The sequence below is a fragment of the Dromiciops gliroides genome, chromosome 2, assembly GCF_019393635.1.
Source record: "Dromiciops gliroides isolate mDroGli1 chromosome 2, mDroGli1.pri, whole genome shotgun sequence".
In the NCBI taxonomy this organism is placed as follows: domain Eukaryota; kingdom Metazoa; phylum Chordata; class Mammalia; order Microbiotheria; family Microbiotheriidae; genus Dromiciops; species Dromiciops gliroides.
In genome coordinates, this window is record NC_057862.1 from 81,958,756 (window position 1) to 81,981,081 (window position 22,326).

Here is a 22,326-nt window from a genome sequence, read left to right on the forward strand (position 1 = left end):
AGGGGATATGGGGAAAAAGAGACATTAATGTACTGTTGGTGGAGTTATAAACTGATTCAAACATTCTATAGAACTATTTGGAACTATGGCCAAAGGTATATAAAACCATGCATACTCTTTGACCTAGTAATACTACTACTAGGTTGGTATCCAAAAAGAGATAAAAAACAAAAAGTTAAAGGACCTATATGTACAAAAAATATTTATGGCAGCCCTTTTCTTGGTCAAAGAATTTGAAATTGAGGAGATGCTCATCAATTGGGGAATGGATGAACAAATTGTAGTATGAGATTATGATGGAACATTATTGTGCTATAAGAAATGATGAGCAGGATGCTCTCAGAAAAACCTAGAAAGACTTATATGAGCTAATGCAAAGTGAAATGTACTGTATACAAAGTAACAGCAATATTGTAAAATGTTCAGTTATGAATGATAGCTATTCTCAGCAATACAATGATCTAAGACAACTCTAAAGGACTTATGAAAAATATGATCCATCTCCAGAGAAAGAACTGATGGTGTCTAAATACAGATTGAAACATAATTTAAAAAAAAACAATGATTCTCACATCACAAGAAAGAAAGAAAGAAAGAAAGAAAGAAAGAAAGAAAGAAAGAAAGAAAGAAAGAAAGAAAGAAAGAAAGAAAGAAAGAAAGAAAGAAAGAAACTGTTCACCACTCAAGATCAGCCAGAAGGAATACTAAAGGGTGATAGGGTTAAGCTCAAAGTGCTCAGGTTCAAAAAGACATTGGTACAGTAACTGAGAAGAATGAGGCAAGTAGAAACATACTCATGTATGAACTCAATCTTGTTCAAATTCTTTGCTTTGTTTCTGTTACATTTCTTGAACTTTTGCCAGACCTCAGAATATACTTGCCTATTTTATTCGTTGGATCCTGGTATGTCTGCATTGCCAATCTCTACTCCTATGTCTTGACCAGGCCTCCTTCCTTTGTCCTCCAAATACTAGTTAATTTGTAAAAAATTACCCAGTTGTCCAAAACGGTCCAACTTTTGATGTTGGAACTTCTTGATGCTGGAACTGTTATAACTGATCCCAGACTATACCACCCTGCTTGGATTTTAACCCATTCCACTGACTAGATCTGTCCTTGGCAGAATACATTCGGCATTTCAGCCTTTTAACAATTATGTGAAATAAATTCATTTTACGGGTGAAGAAACTGAGGCTCACAGAAAGTTAATAGACTACTCAAGCTCGTGGAGCAGAAACTTGAATTTTCTTTTGACTTCAAGTTCAATACACTTTCCATTATATCATGCTTCCCCTCAGATTTATTCGAAGAGAAAAAGTGAGATGAAATTATGAATTCCAAATAAAGATTTTTAAAAGGGTGGAAGTAAACTGTCTAAAAGCTATTTTCTCAATTGCCCATATGGTCGATGATTTGGGGGAGAAAAAAAGTATTTTAAAAAAAGGTTTGGAAATTTTTTAAAATCCTCCTAAAGGGACTAGAGGGTTTTGTTTTTGTTTTTGTTTTTTTTGCTGTTTTGCTTGGGGGGAAGAGAGGAGGCATATTGTCCCTTTGCATTGACCAGACATTCTCAGAGACTTAGCAAGTAAGGTCTTCCCTTGTACCTCTAACAAAGATAAAGGCAATGGCAACTTTAGTGAAAGTCAGAGAAAATAGTGGGACAGATTTTTGGTTTGTTGTTTTTTTTTCTAGTAAGAATGACAGTAAGCAGTCCCCCCCTCCTTTTTTATTTATTTTTAATTTATTTTTCGTTTTGTTTTGTTTGTGTTTTTTTGTGGGGGGGGGGCAATGGGGGTTAAGTGACTTGCCCAGAGTCACACAGCTAGTAAGTGTCAAGTGTCTCAGGCTAGATTTGAACTCAGGTCCTCCTGAATCCAGGGCTGGTGCTTTATCCACTGCACCACTTAGCCACACACACCCCCCTTTTTTAAATGGGGAGAAATTACAGTTATCAACAATGATTATTTAGTTAAATAGTTACCAGGAACACCAAGAGTCAGAAAAGAAACATAAAGCAGAGAGGTACAAAAGTATGGAGTAGAAAAATATTCAATGTGATATTGGTAGTAGAAATAAAATAAGAAGAACATTTATATAGTACCCACTATGTGTCAGTTACTGTGCTATGTGTTTTCACAAAATATTATCTCATTTGATCTTCACGATAATCCTTCAAGGTAGGTGCTATTATTCTCTTTGTTTTGCAGTTGAGAAAACTGAGTCAGTGACTTACTCAGGGTTACACAGCTATTAAGGATGATAAGTTAGGAGTAGGAAGATTTTTTTTTTTTAGTGCAGTACCTTATATGTAATTGCTGGATCTCAGAGTTGGAAGGGACTTTTTTCGTTTCTCTTCCTGAGAGAAAAAAAAAGTATTCAAAATTAAAAAGAAACAAATTTGGCAAAACATTTTAGTGGCAAATACACACACATATTTAAATCTGCCCTCTAAAATCTATAAGGAACATAAATTTTAGACCTTGAAAATGATCTTAGCGATTATCTGACCCAACTTTCTCATTTTACAGAGGAGGAAATGGATCTCTGAGGAATAAAGTGATTTGCCCAAAGACAAGTCACTGCATTCAAATTCCATCTCTGATGCTCACAACCTATGTAATCTTAGGCAAGTCACAACCTCTCTGGACCTCAGTTTCCTAATATGTAAAATAAGGGGCCTGGACTCTGAGGTCCCTTCCAACTCTAGGTCTCTGATCTTATCATCCTAGGTCACACAAGTTATAAAGAGGAAGGAAGGAAACTAGCATTTATTAAGTGCCTACTAAGTTCCAGGCACTGTGCTATGCACTTCATGATTTTCCATTTGATCTTCAAAACATCTCTGGAAATTCGGTTCTATTCTTATTTTACAGTTGACGAAACAGGCAAACAGCTATTAAATGACTTGCTGAGAGCCAAATAATTAGTAAGTGACTGAGAATAGACTTGAACTCCGGTCTTTCCTGACTCAAGACCCAGGGCTTTTTATCTACTAGACTGCCTACCTATCTTTATATTTTTTTAATTAATTATTTTTTTTAAGCAATAAACATTTATTTTGTTTTTTCCAGTTACATGTAAGGGTAGTTTTCAACATTCATTTTCATAAGATTTAGAGTTCCAAATTTTTCTCCCTCCCTCCCTCCCTTTCCTCCTCCGTCCACAAGATCGTGAGCAGGTTATATATGTACAATCCACAAGTGTTCTTTTTATCAGTTCTTTCTATGGGGGTGAATAGTAAGCTTCTTCATTAGTTCCTTGGGATTTTCTTGGATCATTGCATTGCTGAGAGTAGTTAAGTCATTCACAATTGCTCATTAAACAATACTGCTGTCATCACGCACAATGTCCTCCCAGCTCTGCTCACTTCACTATACATCAATGTTCATTAGTCTTTCCAGGTTTTCCTGGGATCATCCTGTTTGTCATTTCCTGTAGCACAAGACCATTCCACTACAATCACATAACAAAGCTTTTTCCATCATTCCTCAATTGATGGACATTCCCTTGATTCTCAATTCTTAGCCTCCACCAAAAGTTGCTATAAATATTTTTTGTACAATTTTCCCCCCTTTTCTCTTTTTCATGATTACTATTGTTAACTGTTTTCCTTCCATTCTATTCCCTTCCCCATGATATTTATTCTATTATCCATCTTCTTTCATCCTATCACTCTTCAAAAGGGATTTGCTTCTGTCTGTCCCCTCCCCCACTCTGCCCTTCCTTCTTTTGCCCCTCTCTCTTTATCCCCTTCCCCTCCTATTTTCCTGCAGGGTTAGAGAGATTACTCTACCCAATTGAGTGTGTACATTATTCCTTCCTTGAGCCAATTCTAAAGAGATTGAGGTTTTTGAGCCAATTCTGATGAGTGTTAGGCTCATTTACTGCCCAGATTAAATAGATTACTCCACCCAGTTGGGGGTGTGTGTGTGTGTGTGTGTGTGTGTGTGTGTGTGTGTGTGTGTGTGTATGTGTTAGTCCCTTTTTGAGGCAGCTCTGATGGGTTTAAGGTCATTGAGACTTTTCTGATGAGTGTAAAATTCATTTACTGCCCTGCTCCTCTCCCATCTCTTCTCCCACTCCATAAGCCTTTTCCTGTTTCTTTCATGTAGGATTTCACCTCTGCCCTTCCCCCTCCCCCAGTACATTTCCTTCACCCCTCAATTTAACCCTAAAGTTGTCATCACCTAGTTAGGTGACACAGTGGACAAAGCATCACCCTTGGACCCAGGGGAATCCCAGCCAAAACCTGGCCTCAGACACAAGACTGTATGACCCCAGGTATGTCCCCCAGCTCCAATTTTTTATGGTTCTCTAGGGTCTTGTATTTGAAAGTCAAATTTGCCATTCAGTTCAGGTCTTTTTATCACAAATATCTGAAAGTCTTTTTCATTAAAGTCCCATTTTTTCTGCTGAAAGATTATTCTGAGTTTTGCTGGGTAGGTGATTCTTGGTTGTAATCCCATTTTCTTTGCCCTCTGAAATATCATATTCCATGCCCTCCAGTCCTTTAATGTAGAAGCTGTTAGATCTTGTGCTATCCTGACTGGTACTTCACAGAACTTGAATTCTTTCTTTTTGCTAGCTTGCAATATTTTCTCCTTGACCTGAGAGCTCTGGAATTTGGCTATAATATTCCTAGGAGTTTTCCTTTTGGGATCTCTTTCTGGAGGTGATTGGTGGATTCTTTCAATTTCTATTTTAGTTTCTTCTAGAATTTCAGGGCAATTTTCCCTCAGAATATCTTGGAAGATGATGTCTAAGGTCTTTCCTTGATCATGGTTTTCAGGTAGACCAATAATTTTAAAATTATCTCTCCTGGACCTATTTTCCAGGTCAGCAGTTTTTCCCAGAAGATATTTCACATTGCCCTCTATTTTTTTATTCACTTGGATTTGCTTTATTGTGTCTTGGTTTCTCATAAAGTCACTGGCTTCCATTTGTTCAATCCTCGTTCTTAGGCAATTATTTTCATCAGAGAGCTTTTGTACCTCCTTTTCCATTTGGCCAATTTGACTTTTCAAGCTGTTGACTTTTTTCTCATGTCTTTCCTGCATCACCTTCATTTCTCTTTTCATTTTTTCCTCTACCTCTCTAACTTTATCTTCAAAGTCCTTTTTGAGTGTTTCTATGGACTGAGACCAATTCATACTTTTCTTGGAAGCTTTAGATATAGGGGCCCTGATGTTGACATCTTCCTCTGAGGGTGCCCCTTGGTCTTCCTTGTTACTGAAGAAACTTTCTATAGTCCTCACCTTTCTCTGTCTGCTTTCTTTTACTTGACTTTTAGCTCCTTAAAGTGGGGCCCTGTTTCCAGGCTGCAGTTTCCCAAGCTTAAGAAGTCCCAGATGGTATGATTTAAGGAGGATCAGGTTCTTCACTCTCCTGGCCTGTTTCCTGGTCTGTAGATGACCCCAGACCAACTTGCTAATCAACCAGTTTTGTGTGTTGGGGTTGTTAGCTCTGATGAGCCTGTGCCTCTCCCCCACCTGGGCCACTGCTACTCAAGCCTACCTCCTGGTTCCCAGCAGGGGTGAAAAATCCAAGTTCTGCCTCAGCACCAGCATAGACCCCTATAGTCTCCCCCCTGCCCAGGGCTCAGCCCTCTCACCAGATTGTGAGCTTAGTTCCAGATGACACTGGTGCTTCAGCTGATTTAGAGGCTCTGTGGGGTCTCCTTCTCTGGTGAGGCCTTCCTGGGACTGGATCTGTGTCAGGGTGACTATGGGGTTGGGCTTGACTCCTGTCTCAGCACAGCAGCTCCCCCCTTCTGACCTTCCAAGCCGTTCTTGGTTAGAGGATGATTTCAGCACATTCTTCTGTGGGTTTTGCTTCTCCAGGCATTTTCCTATGACCTTATTTGGATGTTTTTTGGAGTGATCATGTCATGAGTTCGAGAGCTCACTGCCTTTCCCTGTTCATACCTTTTGATCCAGCAATACCACTACTAGGTCTGTATCCCAAAGAGATTTTTTTTTTCTGTTACCAATTATATTAGATTTTTAAATTTCTCATAATGGCATGAGGACAATTAGGCAGGTGATGCAAAAAGTGATGAAACAAAGATAAAAATTATTTTTAGAAATTAATTTTGCAGCAATTGTCTTCTTAATTTACCCTCCATAAGGGGGGACTATAGTAATATTAAGTTTTTTTATTGAATAGAGTTTTATTTTCCAAAATATGTGTAAAAACAAATTTTAACATCAATTTTTAAAAAATTTGTGTTCCAACTTCTCTTCCTCCTCCATTCCCACCCCCCACCCACTAGAACTCAAGCATTTCAAAATAAATTATACAAGAGTAGTCATGGAAAACATTCCCAAATTAGCTAGGTTGTGAGAGAAAACAGTAAAAAAAAAAACCCCAAAACTTCAGATTTTTAAAAAGGGAAAAGGACCTGTTTGTACAAAAAATATTTATAACAGCTCTTTTTGTGTTATCAAAGAATGGGAAATTAAAAGGATGCCTAAGAATTGAGGAATAGCTGAAAAAGTTGTGATATATTATGGAATATAATACTATTGTGCTATAAGAAATGATGAGCAGGCTGATTTTAGAAAAACCTGGAAGGACTTAAGTGAACTGATGCAAAGTGAAGTGAGAAGAACATTGTACACAGGAACAGCAACATTGTATGATGATCAACTGTGAATGACTTAGCTCTTGTCAGCAATATAGTGAAGCAAGATAATTCCAAAGGACTCATGATGGAAAATGCTATCCACATCCAGAGAAAGATTGATAAAGTCTGAAGGAAGATCAAAGCATACTATTTTCACTTTATTTTTTCATGTTTTTTTTCCTTTTGGTTTGTTTTTTCTTTCACAATATGACTAATTTAGAAACATTTTGCGTGATTGCATATATACAAACCATATAAAATTCCTCACTGGCTTAGGGAAGGTGGAGATGAGAGAGGGAGAAAGGCAATCTAAAAACTCAAAATTTTTAAAAAATTGAATGTTAAAGATTGCAATTGGGAAAATATTATTTTTTTTAAAAGTGTTGCTATAAGTTTTAAACTATTAAAGTTTATAACAAGGGCTCTCTTTACCAGGTTAATTCTCCCCACTCATGAAACCTCTGTGAGTTAGTGTTTCCATAAAATGGAGGCATAATGAAAAAAGGCAAGCAGTGATTCAGGGTGGAAACAAAGCAGATTTGATAGTCAAGAGATGGGTACCACAAAGTTAAGGATGTAGAGGTATAGATGTGGTGATCAACAAATTGTTGTTGTTGTTCACTTGTGTCTGACTCTTCATGACCCCATTTGGGGTTTTCTTGGCAAGGATACTGGAGTGGTTTGCCCTTTCCTTTTCCAGTTCATTTTACAGATGAGGAAACTGAGACAAACAGGGTTAAGTGACCTACCCTGGGTCACACAGCTGGCAAGTGCCTGAAGGCAGATTTAGACTCAGGAAGATGAGTCTTCCTGACTCCAGGCCCAACACTCTACCACCTAGCTTGCTGACCAATAAATTAACAAGAACTTATTAAGCATCCCCTATGTACCAAGCACTATGCTGGATTCTATGAATACAGAGACAAAAAAGAAAAAATCTCTGCCTTCAAGGAGCTTACTTTCTATTTAAGGAGACAACATGTATATAGTAAATATGAGGTTATTTTAAGAGGGTAGACATTGGCATTTGGAGAATCAGTAAGGTTTCATGTAGAGGTGATGCTTGCACTAAGGTTCGAAGGGAACTATAGATAACTTGTAAGAGGCAGGATGATGAGTGGGACAGAAAAAGTCTTTCTTTGGGTTTGGTCTACTCTTTTTTTTTTAAATTAAAAACATTTTTTGTTTGTTTTTGTGAGGCAATTGGGGTTAAGTGACTTGCCCAGGGTCACACAGCTAGATTTGGTCTACTCTTGATTCTACTAGCAATGAACTAGTCCTCATGAGAGGTCATTCCTGATAGGAACTGGACACCCAACACAAAAACATTGGCCACAAGAGCTTCTTTCCACAACTGAATTCATGTTTCAACATTACAAAGAGCAGCTTAAGGATCCAGAGTTCCTAAATCCTTCAAGTGAAGGGTTCTAGGCAGCCTGCTCCTAGGAGACTTTTAGTGTATACGGAATGGACGTGCCTTGCAGAGACTGAAGCCTGTTTGGTTATTATGGAACTGATTCTAGTCATCTAGCCAGGTTTTTGATTGGCTGCAGAGGCTTCAAAAGGGTCTATCAGTTTCTGCTACCTTCTCTTTGCCGTAGTGCTCCTGGGGGAGATGGGTGATCCTTTTGTTCATAGCAACCAATGAAGAGGTGGAGCCCATGACTCTGAGTTAGAAAGCTACAGAGGGTACTATAGCATCCTCACCTTCTAGAGTCCAGGTTTGTAACAAGTGCAGTATTGATGCCTCAGGAAGCAAGGAGTGACCTTCAGGGCCCCTGCCTGGCTGAGACAAGGATTTATCCAGGAGTGATGCCATTTTTGGGACATGAACTTGGTGGGACCAATGTTATAACTGAGCTAAGCTGAGCCTTCTTTCTCAAGAGACCAAGGGTTATAGGAAAAAATATGACCTAAGGTATTGGGGAAGATATTTGTATGTTTGTTCTTATTATATCTTTGAGGTAAATATCCCTTTGTAAAAGCTAATTGATGTTAAGTGATTAAATACAACTAGGACACTAATCACTGGCACCTAATAGGGAGGGAGGAACATGGCAAGTGGAGACTTGAGGTGATGGCACTAAACAAGAGAGAACTCCCAAGTTCCTCAGGTTATTTTAGAACCTTGATGGGGGAGGGGGGTGTATTTCTAATGTATGGAAGCTCAAATAATTCTGATTATGCTAATTCACCCTAACTACATCTGTTTGTCTAACAAGATGGTTAGAGGTGGAATTGGGGGCCAATCCATCTCCTTAAGAAAGGCCTTAGTTTTAGTCTACCTACTTTCCTAAAGGGAAAAGCCTAAAAAGGGTTTTAGAGTAGAGAAAATATTATTTTTTTATACTTTCAGTAGAACTAAAATAGAAGCTTAAAATATGATTTAACATTTTAACATTTTTTGATGTTTAACATTTTAACAATTTAACAAATATATTACAAAGTTCTAATACGTTGTGCTTATAAAAAGGCTTTCCCTAATCCCAAAATAGTAAAGAAAAGGAAGGAGAAAAGAAAATCAAACTTCCCTTCTAAGAGGTGAAGTTGATCTTTTACAGCATTCCCTGTGCCTGTGGGTCACTCCCCCACAGAAATTAGGGGACCAGGGGTTGACTTCAAGACACTCCCTCACCCTTCAGATAAGAAACTAAGCTGATTGACTTGGTGCTTCTATATCAATACTATTCCATTGGTTCCATAGGCCTGAAGTCTTTTCCCTCTCCCTTTTCCACAGAGGTCCCTCTATTCTGGGCTCAATTAGGTATCAGCTGCTACAACAGAACCAATACTGGTTTGACAGAGAACTGAGGTACTTCATTGTCCTTGTTTTCCATGGTGGGGACTGTCTATTCTGCACTATCCCGCACAGTTCGAGTTTAATCATAATCAATTTAAAAAGGAAAAGAAAATCATTCTTCCTATGTCAGAAGGAAAACTTGATCCCCACAGAGATCCCAGAGCAAACAGGACTCTTTTCACAGAGATTAGGGATATGGGATTGACAGGAAGTCTATGCCTGCACCCTTATTTTTCAGGTAACAAACCAAACTGTCCTGAGTGAAAATTCTTCTGTGATTCCCTCAGTGCGTAAGGCCATCCAACGATGGATTAAAACAAAATTTCTACATTTCCCTTCTGTTCACCAAAATTTCTCCAGTGGTGTGTCTGCACCATTGACAATCTCCTTGGAAGTCCCAGAATATTTCCTCTAGGTCCCTATACCTAAGGACACCCCAAATTTCCCCCCAAGGTATCCCTACGAGTCTAAGAGCAATACAAATGAAGTTTATAACTCATTCTTCACTAGGACAAGTGAAAACATCCTCAGAAAGCCCACAGATATATATGGGGCTCCCAAAAGGGGGTTAAGCACAAAGTAGATTACTCAAGATTTTTAGGCCAGCAGGTAAACCTTATGATCTCAGACAAACTGTCTGGAATCACATTAGAAATAAGGCAAGTCATTGAGGACCAATTAAAAGAAAACTGTGAACATTTACCGACTATTATAATATGCTATAGGCTGGTGTTTAGGTACCAGTAATTTTAAGGATGTGATTCCATTCTTTTATTAACTGCAACACTCATACTTGGAATAGTATTAAAATACATATTAATACATAATCACTCAAAGGAACAAAAGTTATCTCAAAAGAACAGATCTGACTTTAAAGGAAACACACCAGAAAAGAAAATCTGATTCTTTCGTTACAGGATAAAACAAACAACCAAAGCTCTTGGTGGAAACTTTCCACCAGATCCTAACAAATGCCAAGGATCCTAATATTGTCCCAGATAAGAACTCTGAAATTACTCTCCCAACCCCTATTTACATTAGCAGGGCAAAGCTTTTCAACTTATCCTCATCATTGCACACATGTGGATATATGTATGTATGTATTTTAAGTACATATAGATATATTTTAAATACAAGGTAATTTGGGGAGGACAGATTTGAACTCAGGTCCTCCTGAATCCAGGGCTGGTGCTCTATCCACTGTGCCACCTAGCTGCCCCCGACACTTTTTTTTTCACTCTGTTTTAGTTAACACTCACGTTTTAAAACAAACTGTTAAAAAAAAAAAAAAAGAGCCAAGAATGTCTTTGGCCTAAGGGTTGCAGGTGCCTTTGAGGTTTTGCAGCACGGAAATCTATCATGGCCAAGGACACTTTGATAGAGCGTGATGATATAGCGCCACTTGCTGGAAACTGTGGGAAACTACAAAATGATGCCTATTGAAAAGACTGAGGTGATATATTGTATTGTAAACAAAGGCTTACATATATATTTGTAAATGAATACTATTGTCATTTTTATATTTTATTAAATTTTCTATGAAACCTTCTTCCTTTAATGTTTGTAAACTGTGTAATTTGCAAGGGAGTTGGTAACAGCATTATTCTGGTAAGAACACGCAGGGTGTCACTCAAGTTTTCAGGTGCTTCTTAAAGGAAGGTTAAATGACTTGCCCAGAGTTATATAGCAATGAATATCTGAAGCCAGATTTGAACTCAGGAAGATGGGTCTTCCTGACTCTAGGTCCATTCTACCACCTAACTGCCCCCAACAGAAGACCTACAGATATGCATTTTATATTTAACATTCCAGATGACAACTATTAAGCACTTGTTGTATTCTTAGCACTGTGTCAGATATTAAGAATACAAAGATGAAAAATGACAACCAGTAAAGGGATAAAATGTGTAAGCAAATAAATTATGAGGTAGTGTGTGACAGGGGTACAGAAGATTCAGACAAAGTAGAATGAGAAAACTCAGGGGAAAAAATTGAGCGGATTATCAAGGATTATGGTTACAAGATTTGAAGAAAGAGATAAAGAGGGAGAAAGAAAGAAAGACAGAGAGAAAGAAAGAAAGAAAGAATGAATCCAAAAGGCAGAAATGGGAAGGAGTGTATCCCAGGTGTGGGGTGGGGGTGAGTGGTGGAACTACCCACACAAATGTGTAGAGAATACTTAAGATGAATCTGGGGAACTATGAGAAAACCAGTTTGGCTGCAATGTAGAGTATGGGAAAGAAATTAATATGAAATGTCTCATAAATAAAATTGTGGAAGCGCTAAATGCCAGGTAAAGCAGTTTATATTTGATCAAAAATGAGCAACTGAATATTTTTGAGCAGCAGAGTGAAATCATTAAACAGGAGAAGAGAGAGGCAAGGGAAAGAATACCAGTTAGGAGGTGATTTATAATATTCTAGGCAAAAGATGATAAGAGACCCAGCTACAGTGATAGTGGAGTGAATAGTGAGGATGAGACAAATAGACATGACATTTTATGGAGAATTGATAGGACATTGCAATTGACTGGATATGAAGGATGAGGGAGAGATTCTTAAGTTCTTAGCACCCCCTCCTTAAATTGTTTTAACATTTATTTTGTATGTATTTTCCTTTTACTTATCTGTTTCCCTCCAGTTTGTGTAAGCTTCCTGAGGGCAAGTACTAATTTGATTTTGGTTTGTATCCCCTGTATCTAACACAATGCCAGTCACATAATAGTTGCTTGATAAATGGTTGTTGACTTGAATTACACTGAGAGGGAAAAGTCAAAGATGTATCAAGTGTTATAGATTGATCAAAGGGAATGAGAATTGAGAAAAAGGGAGTTGACTAAGCAATTTAACATAGTTTCAGTAGATTGGTGGAGGTGGAAAACACACTTTTGATTACTAAGGACTGAATGGGTGGAGGTGGCCAGTATAACTAGTTTTTGAAAATTTGGCTGTGAAGGAGAGAAGAGACATGGGAGAAGAGTTTGAGAAGGTGGCAGTGGAGGGGAAATTGTGTTAAATTTTAGACATAATCTGAGCACGTTTGTAAGGGGGTTAGGGAAAAGGGAGAGGTCTGGAAAGAGATGGTGCCAATTGCATCATGATGACAAATGAATAGATCAGCCTTGGCAAGAGGTAGGGCCACCAAGAATGCATGAGGATGCAGACATAATTTTAGTTTTATTTAATGGCATTTGGGAAGATAATTCCTTTTTAAAAAAAAAGTCTTCATATCAGCTGCCTTCTCTTTCTACTCCTGTTGTCCTCTTTTCCCAATGAATTCTTTCTTGTACTTCCATTTTGAGGAAGAGGCCAGACCAGCCATGCTTAACTTTCCATATTTTGAAACTGTGCCCCAGCTCAAATGAATATCTTTCCTTTTTCCATACTTCCCAATTGCCCTTTTCAGCTCCTATTTATTTGTTGTCTGCCCCCATTAGAAGGTAAGCTCCTTGAGGGCAAGTAGTATAAGTACTATCTTTCTTTCTTTATATTGTACTGTATTTGTATTCCCAGCACAGCACAATGCTTGTCACATAGTAAGAGCTTAATAAATGTTTGTTGACTTGACTTTTATATCATCTCTTTTTCTGATAATAAAGTTTCAGTAAACAGGCTAAAATGCCTGAGAAAATAAGAGAATTGGATAATAGAGAAAATAAGAGAATTGTATTGATCAGCAGTTCTCAAAGCATGTCTGGGGTGGGGACACCAAGGTTCTTTCAGGGAGTCTGTAAGATCAAAACTAACTTCATAATAATGCTAAGACATTTTAATTTATAATGGGTAAATAACAAAAAGATACAACCCACATAAACAAAAGGTCTTTGGAGGAATCCTCAATAGTTTTTGAGAGTATAAAGTCCTGAGACCAGAAAGTTTGAGAACCACTGAACTAGATAATCCCCAATGTCCTTTTCACTCTAAATCCTATATACTCCTACATAGCATACCTGCATCATCACCTGTTCTCAAATCTAGATAACTTGTTCTCTGTAATATTGTAATTCGCCTGAAGGTGTCGCTCGTGACCTGAGAAATTATTCCTTTATTTTTTTAAACTACAGTAACTAACTGGTAAGAAGACACTCCTTGAAAGGAAAGCTATGGCAAATTTGGACAGCATACTAAAAAGCAGAGACCTCACTTTGCCGACAAAGGTTGGTATAGTCAAAGCTATGTTTTTTCCCAGTAGCGATGTATGGCAGTGAGAGTTAGACTATGAGGAAAGCTGAGCGCCACAGAATTGATGCTTTCGAATTGCGGTGCTGGAGAAGACTTTTGATATTCCCTTGGACAGCAGTTAGATCAAATAAGTCAATACTTAAGGAAATTAATTCAGACTATTCACTGGAAGGTCAAATACAGAAACTGAAGCTTAAATACTTTGATCACATAATGAGAAAGCCAGAACTCTTTGTAAAAGCCCCTGATGTTGGGAAACATTGAAGGCAAAAGGAGAAGGGGGTGGCAGAGGATGAGATGGATAGATAGTTGTCATGGAAGCAATGAACATGAGCTTGGACGGACTTCAGGAGATAATGGAGGATAGAAGGGCCTGGTGTGCTATTGTCATTGAGGTCCCAGAGTTGGACATGACTGAATGATTAAACGACTGGTAAGAATCATCATAGTTACAAGTCAAAAGTGCCTTAGGTAATATTATCATAAATTCATAAGATCATAGAATCCTAGGGTTGGAAGGAACCTTAGAGATTCATTTGTTCAGTAAATATTAAGTGACTATTATGTACAAAGTACTAGGCTAGGCATAAAGGAAGGGTGTCATAAAAATAATAAATAAAACAATTTAGAATCAAGCCAAGACAGTTAGGGAGGGATAGATAATTATAATACAAAACAGAACCTATAATTGAAAAAGAGAGATAAGAACAAGGTATTGTGAATGAGATGCTCTCAAAAGCAGCCTAAGAGGAGCTAACATTTCTTTCTCTTAAAAAAATAGTTATACATGACTAATGCAGAAATATGTTTAATGTTATTATATATATACATATACATACACACACACACACACATATATATATGTATGTATATAAAACCTATATCAGATTACCTGCTGTCTAGGGGAGGGGGGAGGGAGAAAAATTTGAAGCTGGAAATCTTATCTAAACAAATGTTGAAAACTTAAATAAATAAATAAAAATTTAAAAATTGTTATAGTATTTCACTTAAAATTTCCTAATTACATGTAAAAATTAATATTCATTTAAAATTTTTTGAGTTCCATATTCTCTCCCTTCCTTCCACCCCTCCCCCTCCAGAAGGCAAACAATTTGATATATGTTAAGTGGTTAGGGGTTCAATTAAATTGTATTCCAGTGTATTTAAAATTGAATTACATTTGCAAATATATTAAATGTAGTATGTTGTAGTGGAAAGGTAACTGTAACTATAGCCCTGGGTTTTAGATCCAGCTCTGCCACTGATAGAAATAGTTGACCTTGGTTGATTTCAATTGCCTCATAATGAGGAGGATAATATTTATCTATATTTAAATATGGGGTTCCATCCTTCCCTAATTAATCATAGAAGTTCTAGACACCTTGCTCAGATCAGTCAAAAAGGTGTAAACTAGGTGTGAACAAGTACTTAATCAATTCAAAAGTATTAAAGTTTTATCAGGCCACATCGGGAACAACTCATTATTAACTGAGATCAAGTCTCCACCTCAATAAATTCCAGGAGTTCCTTATTACCGCCAGCATGAAATGTAAAATCTTTTTTTTTACTTCAAAAGTTCTCCATAACCCGACCCCTTCCTACCTTTTTAGTCACATGCACACACCACTTATTCCTCAAACAAGACTCTCCATTTCTTTTTTTTTAAATTTAATTAAATTTAATTTTTTACATATAAGGTATTTTATTTTTTCCATTACATGTAAAGATAGTTCTCAACTTTTGTTTATACAAGCTTTACAATTTCAGATTTTTCTCCCTCCCTCCCCTCCCTCCCCCCTCCCCTAGACAGCAGGTAATCTGATATAGGTTATATCTATATATCTATATACATATATATATATACACACATATATACACATAATAATATTAATCCTATTTCTGCATTAATCCTGTTACAAGAGAAAAAATCAGAGCAGTGATGCAAAACCTCAAAATAGAAAAAAAACCAACAGCACCCAAAACAAAAGAAATAGTATGGTTCAATCAGCATCTATACTCCACAGTTCTTTTTTTTTTTCTTGGATTTGGAGATCCTCTTCTATCATGAGTTCCCTGGAACTCTTCTGTACCATTGCATTGGTGAGAAGAATATAGTCCATCACAGTAGGTCAACACTCAATGTTGATGATACTGTGTACAATGTTCTTCTGGTTCTGCTCATCTCACTCATCATCAGCTCACGAAAGACCCTCCAGGTTTCTCTGAACTCTTCCTGCTCATCATTTCTTACAGCACAATAGTATTCCATTGTATTCATATACCACAACTTGTCCAGTCATTCCCCAATTGATGGGCACTCCCTCAACTTCCAATTCCTTGCTACCACGTAAAGAGCAGCTATAAATATTTTTGTACATGTGGGTCCCTTTCCCCCTTCCATGATTTCTTTGGGAAAAAGACCTAAAAGTGGAATTGCTGGGTCAAAGGGTATGCACAGCTTTATCGCCCTTTGGGCATAATTCCAAATTGCTCTCCAGAATGGTTGGATCAGTTCACAGCTCCGCCAACAATGCATTAGTGTTCCAATTTTCCCACAGCTTCTCCAACATTTATTATCTTCCTTTTTTGTCATTTTAGCCAATCTGATAGGTGTCAGGTGGTACCTCAGATCATTAGAGATTTAGAGCATTTTTTCATATGGGAATAGATAGCTTTGGTTTCTTCATCAGAAAACTGCCTGTTCATATCCTTTGACCATTTCCATTTCTTTTTAAACAGTATTTTATTTTTTCCAATTATATGTGAAAATAGTTTCCAACATTCATTTTGGTAAGATTTTGAGTTCCAAATTTTTTCCCCTCCCTCCCTTACCTCCCCCCTCCCCAAGAGAGCAACCAAACCAATATAGGTTATATATGTACAATCATGTTAAACATATTGTCACATAAGTCATGTTGTGAGAGAAGAATTGGAACAAAAGGGAAGAAAAAAAACCCCAAAAGAACAACAACAAAAGTGAAACTAGTCTGCTTCAATATACATTCAGACTCAATAGTTCTTTTTTCTGGATATGGAGAGTATTTTCCATCATGAAGACTCTCCATTTCTGAACTCTGCATTTTCACTGACCATCCCCTATGACTGGAATGCTTTCTTTCTTTATCTCCACTTCGTTTCCCTTCTGTCTCAGCTAGAATCCCACCATCTATGAGAAGTCTTCCCTTGTTCCCCTTGATGCTAGTGTCTTCCTTTTAAGATTATCTCCAAATATATGTAATATATTGTTATGTAGATGTGTATGTGTATGTATACATCTTTGTCTATGTATGTATAAATATGTGTATATGTGTGTGTATATGCTTGCATGTTGTTTCCTCTATTAGAATATGAATTCTTTGAGGGCAGGGCTTTTTTTACCTTTCTTTGTATCTCTAACACTTAAGGAAGTATGTAGGGATTAAATATGGCAAAGGGTGATTAGGGGGTCTCACAAATCCTAGCATGGGGAGTCCTTTTCTTCTTTTGTGTGGACTTCATAAAGGTGTAATAGGGCATAATTCACAAAGGCCCCTCCTATTCCATTGATAACATATTCATTCACAGTGATCTTGGCTCAGATTATTGTCTTTAGGCTGCCTTTGTAAGAGTCAATAGCCAGCATTTCTCTCTACTTCAAGGGGTCATAGTTACTGAAGCTGCTTCCTTCCTTGACTGGGTATTCTGTATCTGTCAGTGTCCATATTTGTGCTCAGTATGGCTCTCTCCATTCCCAGTTATGTTGTTGAATTCTACTGGTCTAGTCTCTCCAATAATGTAGTTAATGGAGAGGGAGTGAGGGGAGGGAGTAAAAGAGAGAGAAACTCTCCCCCACCCTCCCAAGAGTTAAAAGCATGTCCCTCTGAGGGGCCTGACCCTGGAGGTCACTTGCCTATGGCCACTTCAATATTTGCCTCACTGCTCTTTTTATACACTTAAGAAGTGAGATTTACTCTTCACCAATTAATTACAAGATGTTTTCTGTGTATGTCTTCATCCAACGATCAATTACAATAACTGGCATTTGTATAACAATTTAATTTTTGAAACGATCTACATATATCATTCAATCCTCACAACCTTGCTATTATTAACCTCATTTGCAGATGAGGAAACTGAGGCTGAGAAGTTGTGACTTGCCCAGAGTCAAACGGCTATGTGTCTGTAACTGGAATTTGAATTCAGGTCTTTCTGACTCTAATCCCCAAGCATTTTAATCTTGTAAAAATTATTATGGACTTGTTCATGCCTAGTTTATATTTTTGGTTGATTCAGTCCTGGATTTAGAGCCTTCTGTGATTAATTGAGATTGGAAGTTGGAACCTTACTCTTACATAGAAAAGAGGATGATAATGCCTGACCTTCCTTCAAGAAAGAAGCTGGACCAGTTGGTCTCTAGAAGTTTATCCTCTAAAATTTAGTGGTAGCAGCTCAACTAGAAATATTCAAAGAAAAACCTCAGAGAAGGGGATTGTGGAATAGAAAATATTGTAAAAAAAGAGAATTTTTGGAATTACTATTATCTCTACTATTTTGGGTGAAGTAAACAACACTATGATTTAAAGGTCCAAAATTAATTTTTAAAGAATTACATAATTACAGCAGTGATATTCATAAAACACATAGTTTCAGCTGATTGCCAAGTAATGTCAAATTACCTAAGAAGTGGTGGAATCTTCACTAAATAATTTAAAAATTTGCTTGAATCGAATGTCACTGTTGGTTTCCAATACTGTTTCCTAGTAGAGTTATACCAAATGTTTTAAAAAATAAACAGAGTTAGGAAACACCAACTGGGAAAAACCTGAAATGTTAAAATATTAGCTTTTTTATCCAGGACCCTTTAAACAAGGAGGCAAAATTCAAAAGTTTTTTGCATAGTCTAGTGCCACTTTCTATAAAACATCTGATGTGTGTGTGTGTGTGTGTGTGTGTGTGTGTGTGTGTGTGTCCGAAGAAATCTGGGAGGGGCATAATCTACGGAGGCCCCTCCTGTCCCATTGATAACACGTTCATTCACAGTGAGCCTTCTAATACAGACTAATCCCCCAGGCAGACATTCACACTACCCTAATAGGCTCCTCACCTCAAGCAGAACTCGGTAAGTTCAAAGTACCAGAATAAAAAAAATATATTTCCGAGAAATTCTAGTTCAGGATTGCTTTATGGGAGGGGGGAAAAGAAGAGGTGGATGCTGTAATTAATTGGCCAGGTACTGTACTTTTTCTCACTTTCAGTGATTCCCGGCAGGGGCTCGCTACACAAAGGATTTCAAAGTATATACTGCAATTTTCTTGCAAGGAAAATCAGTTAGGAGCTGGGGGGCCGACCTTGGGGAAGGGGGGTGCTGACTGCGTAGGGGGCTCATCTGGACCTCAGACCCCTAAGTCACCTCGGTGTCGCAGGTGCACAAATGGGGGCGGAGCTCCCAGGCTACTCAGAACCCCCAGCCCAAGGACCTGGGCCCCTAATGGGACTGAGTAAACCGGGGGCCGGGAGCGGGCCGGGAGGGGGCGGCTCTATTAGGTGGGCTTAGATTTCTCCGGGTTAAGCCGCTCGCTGTCTGTCTCTGGCCACAGGTCCCAGGGATGCTCTTTGCGGGTCCCCTCCTCCGCTGAAGCTGTCTAGGTCACCGAATGACCGGAGCATCTCCCAGCGGCAGAGATCCCAGGCGATGAGGTTTCCCGGGCTGGCTTTCCGCCCCCTGCTGCTCCTCGGTTGCTGCCTCCTCGGGGCATCGACAGCCAGGAAGAACAAGGATAGCACACGGGGAGCGGCCGAGTCGGTCCCCGGCCCCGCGGGGGGCTCCTCGGGGCGCTTCTCCAACCCCGAGCAACATGCGTGTAGCTGGCAGATCCTGCTGCCGGCCCCCGGGGACTCGGCCGCTCCGGGCGCCGAGGGAGCCGGCGCGGGCAGCGAGCTGGCGGTGAGCTGCCAGAGCCCGGACGGGTCGCACTACCAGTGCGCCTACCGCGGGGAGCCGCAGCGCTGCGCCGCCTACAACGCCCGGGGCCCGCAGTACTGGAAGCAGGTGGTGGGGAAGCTGCGCAAGAAGCGGCGGCCCTGCCACGACCCGGCTCCGCTCAAAGCTCGGCTTTGTGGCGGCAAGAAGGGCCAGGGGGCCGAGCTCCACCTGGTGAGCCGGCCGCTCGACGCCGCCAGCGCGGGGGCCAGCTCTGCCGCCACCGCGCTCCCCGGAGAGGGCAAAGGCAGGAGCAAGGGCCGCTCCAGGGGCCACGGCCGTGGCCGGGAGCCCGCCCCCGGGGCTGAGGAAGGACCGAGCCTTCCCCGAGTCCCGCCGCCGTCGGGGACACCGGCCCTGGGCGGCGTGGCTAAAGAGAAGGGGCTTGGGAAGAAGGGCAGCGGGGGCAAGCGCAAAGAGACTCCGCCATCGGACGAGGAGAGACCCATGGAGGCTGGGCCAGCCCCGGGGGGCCCGCTGGAGTTTAACGAAGAGTTGACAGAGACCTACTGTGCAGAAAAGTGGCACTCGCTGTGCAATTTCTTCGTCAACTTCTGGAATGGCTGAGCCGAAATACGGCTGGGGATTGGGGGGTGGGGGTGGGGAAGGGGGAAAGGGGGCCTCTAAAGGGAGTGGTTGGGAAGGGGTGGGGACGGTTAGGGAGGAGTCCTCAGGGCAACCTAGAAGAATGGGTTGGGGAAATGGGAATAAGCACAGAAAAGCTCAGGTTCTAGTCTGGGGAGTTTTGGGATAAGGGAGAGGGGGACGGAAGGGGTTATTAGGGAATTTAAAGATGTGAAGGTTTGGGACCCTAGCAACGTGGTGTCGAGAACGAAACCAAACATATATCTCGATACATCTCCAATATATCTCCAAAGAGATATGGAGAACTAAATATATATCTATAATCTCCATGAGGTATATCTCTATGGATATATATTGAAATATAGAGAGTTGCCTAGGGACAGTAACTTGCTCATGGTTATACAGGTAGTATGTGTGCAGAGACCTGACATGAGCCGAGGTCTCCCTGACTCCAAGGTTGACCTTCTGTCTCCGATATCTTGCTACTGTTTATGAACCACACAGTAAACCCATACATACATATATGTGTGTGCGTGTACGTGTGTGTATACCTGCAGTGTTGTACATCTTGGAGTCTGTGAGAGGTTTGCAGGTCTAAGGGGATTCAATGGAGATCATTGGGAGTGTGGTGACATTTGTAAGAGGTAGATTTTGAACTGAGGGCAGAGGGAATGGAGGTGCAGACGTGGACCTGCCATAGTTATGCAGAACTGTTAGATTAGAAGGAGAGAAAAAGTAGACAGGTTAGCAAGAGGTTATATGAATAAAAAGTGTTGGCATCGTGGGGCAAAATGTATATTTTATAACTCAAATTTGTACTAAAACCACAAGCCCGGTCCAGGGTGGGTTATTCAAAATACTTTTATAGCTATCAGCTAACACAGTTGGCCATTTTTCTTTCTTAGTAAGTTTGAATGCACATGCAACTCAGTACACAGAATTCTAAGAGGGGGACTCAGAGCCATAACAAGGGGGTGCAGAAAAATCGATAAAATACTTATCTACTATCTTAAGCACACTATGTCTTTAGGCTAGGCAGCAGCAATTTTATATTCTTGTCCCGGTACAAAATTAGCTCTCTTACAAGTCATTCAAATATCAAGGAACTTCCAGGGAAAGTCAGTCCCATTGGTTGCCTTTCTGTATACCCATGTATCTTCTTTAAACTAAGAACTGGCTTTATGGTCTGGAGCCTTTCTAATTTATAGCCTACATTCAGGGTTACTTTGTAGAGGTTGGATACCCCAGCAGTTGTAATAGGTGTGACTTTTTGAAACCCTCTTTATTTGTACTTTGTCCTATTAAATAAATGGTTAAAAATTTGTGAATGTGTCTCAGAGTCATTTGGACCCTTTGAGAAAGTTGTATCTCCCAGGAGAAATCTTTATTACTGAGGCCAAAGGGATTCATAACACTGCACCTGTCCCACTTTAAAAGTGAAACAATTTCCCCAAATCTTGTATGTGTGTTTTAAAGCAATTACTATGGTGGTAAAGGGGGAAAAAATCCACAATCCACCAACAAAAACAACAACAAAAACCCCTCACACAACCAAATACTTGCTAGATAAAATCTCAGGGGAAAAAATTTGAGAAGATTTTACTTACTTGAAAGACCTATATTCCCTATTATCAAAATTCGAACTGTAAATCATTTAGGTGTATATACAAAAAAGTCTGGACTGAAGCTGACAAAGGTCTTAAGCAACTGGACTTCCAACTCCCCATCCCATGACAGCTATGGGCAGTAAGTACATAGTCAGGGAAAGTCAGTACAAAGTCAGGATCTTGGTCTGTAAGATTGCTATGTTATAGGGGCAGCTAAGTGACACAGTGGATAGAGCACCAGCCCTGCATTCAGGAGGACCTGAGTTCAAATCCGACCTCAGACACTTAACAATTACTAGCTGTGTGACCCTGGGCAAGTCACTTAACCCCAATTGCCTCTCACACACACAAAATTAAAAAAAAAAAGATTGCTATGTTATAAGATACATATGCACTACACATTTAATATATTTCTACACACAATGTACATCTATACATGTACTTCTTGATATATATATATGTGTGTGTGTGTGTGTGTGTGTTTCTAAACACACAATTACCCTGGGTTTAATAAATCCTATAGGCATTCATGTAAGTTAGCATAATGTTATTATTTTGTAAGAAACCAC

At 39.5% G+C, this 22,326-nt stretch overlaps 1 protein-coding gene across 1 annotated transcript; it reads left to right on the plus strand.

Moving 5' to 3' along the window:
- The first annotated feature begins 18,292 nt into the window (after nucleotides 1–18,292).
- On the plus strand, nucleotides 18,293–20,151 carry FGFBP3 (fibroblast growth factor binding protein 3). The gene is made up of 2 exons (XM_043979954.1): nucleotides 18,293–18,704; nucleotides 19,183–20,151. The coding sequence occupies exon 2, from the start codon at nucleotides 19,278–19,280 to the stop codon at nucleotides 20,130–20,132; it is 855 nt and encodes a 284-aa protein (XP_043835889.1). The 5' UTR covers nucleotides 18,293–18,704; nucleotides 19,183–19,277; the 3' UTR covers nucleotides 20,133–20,151.
- The last annotated feature ends 2,175 nt before the right edge of the window (nucleotides 20,152–22,326 follow it).

Excerpts from the sequence above, each read along its gene's own strand:
- FGFBP3 (XM_043979954.1), top strand. The coding sequence starts at position 19,278 with ATGAGGTTTCCCGGGCTGGCTTTCCGCCCCCTGCTGCTCCTCGGTTGC.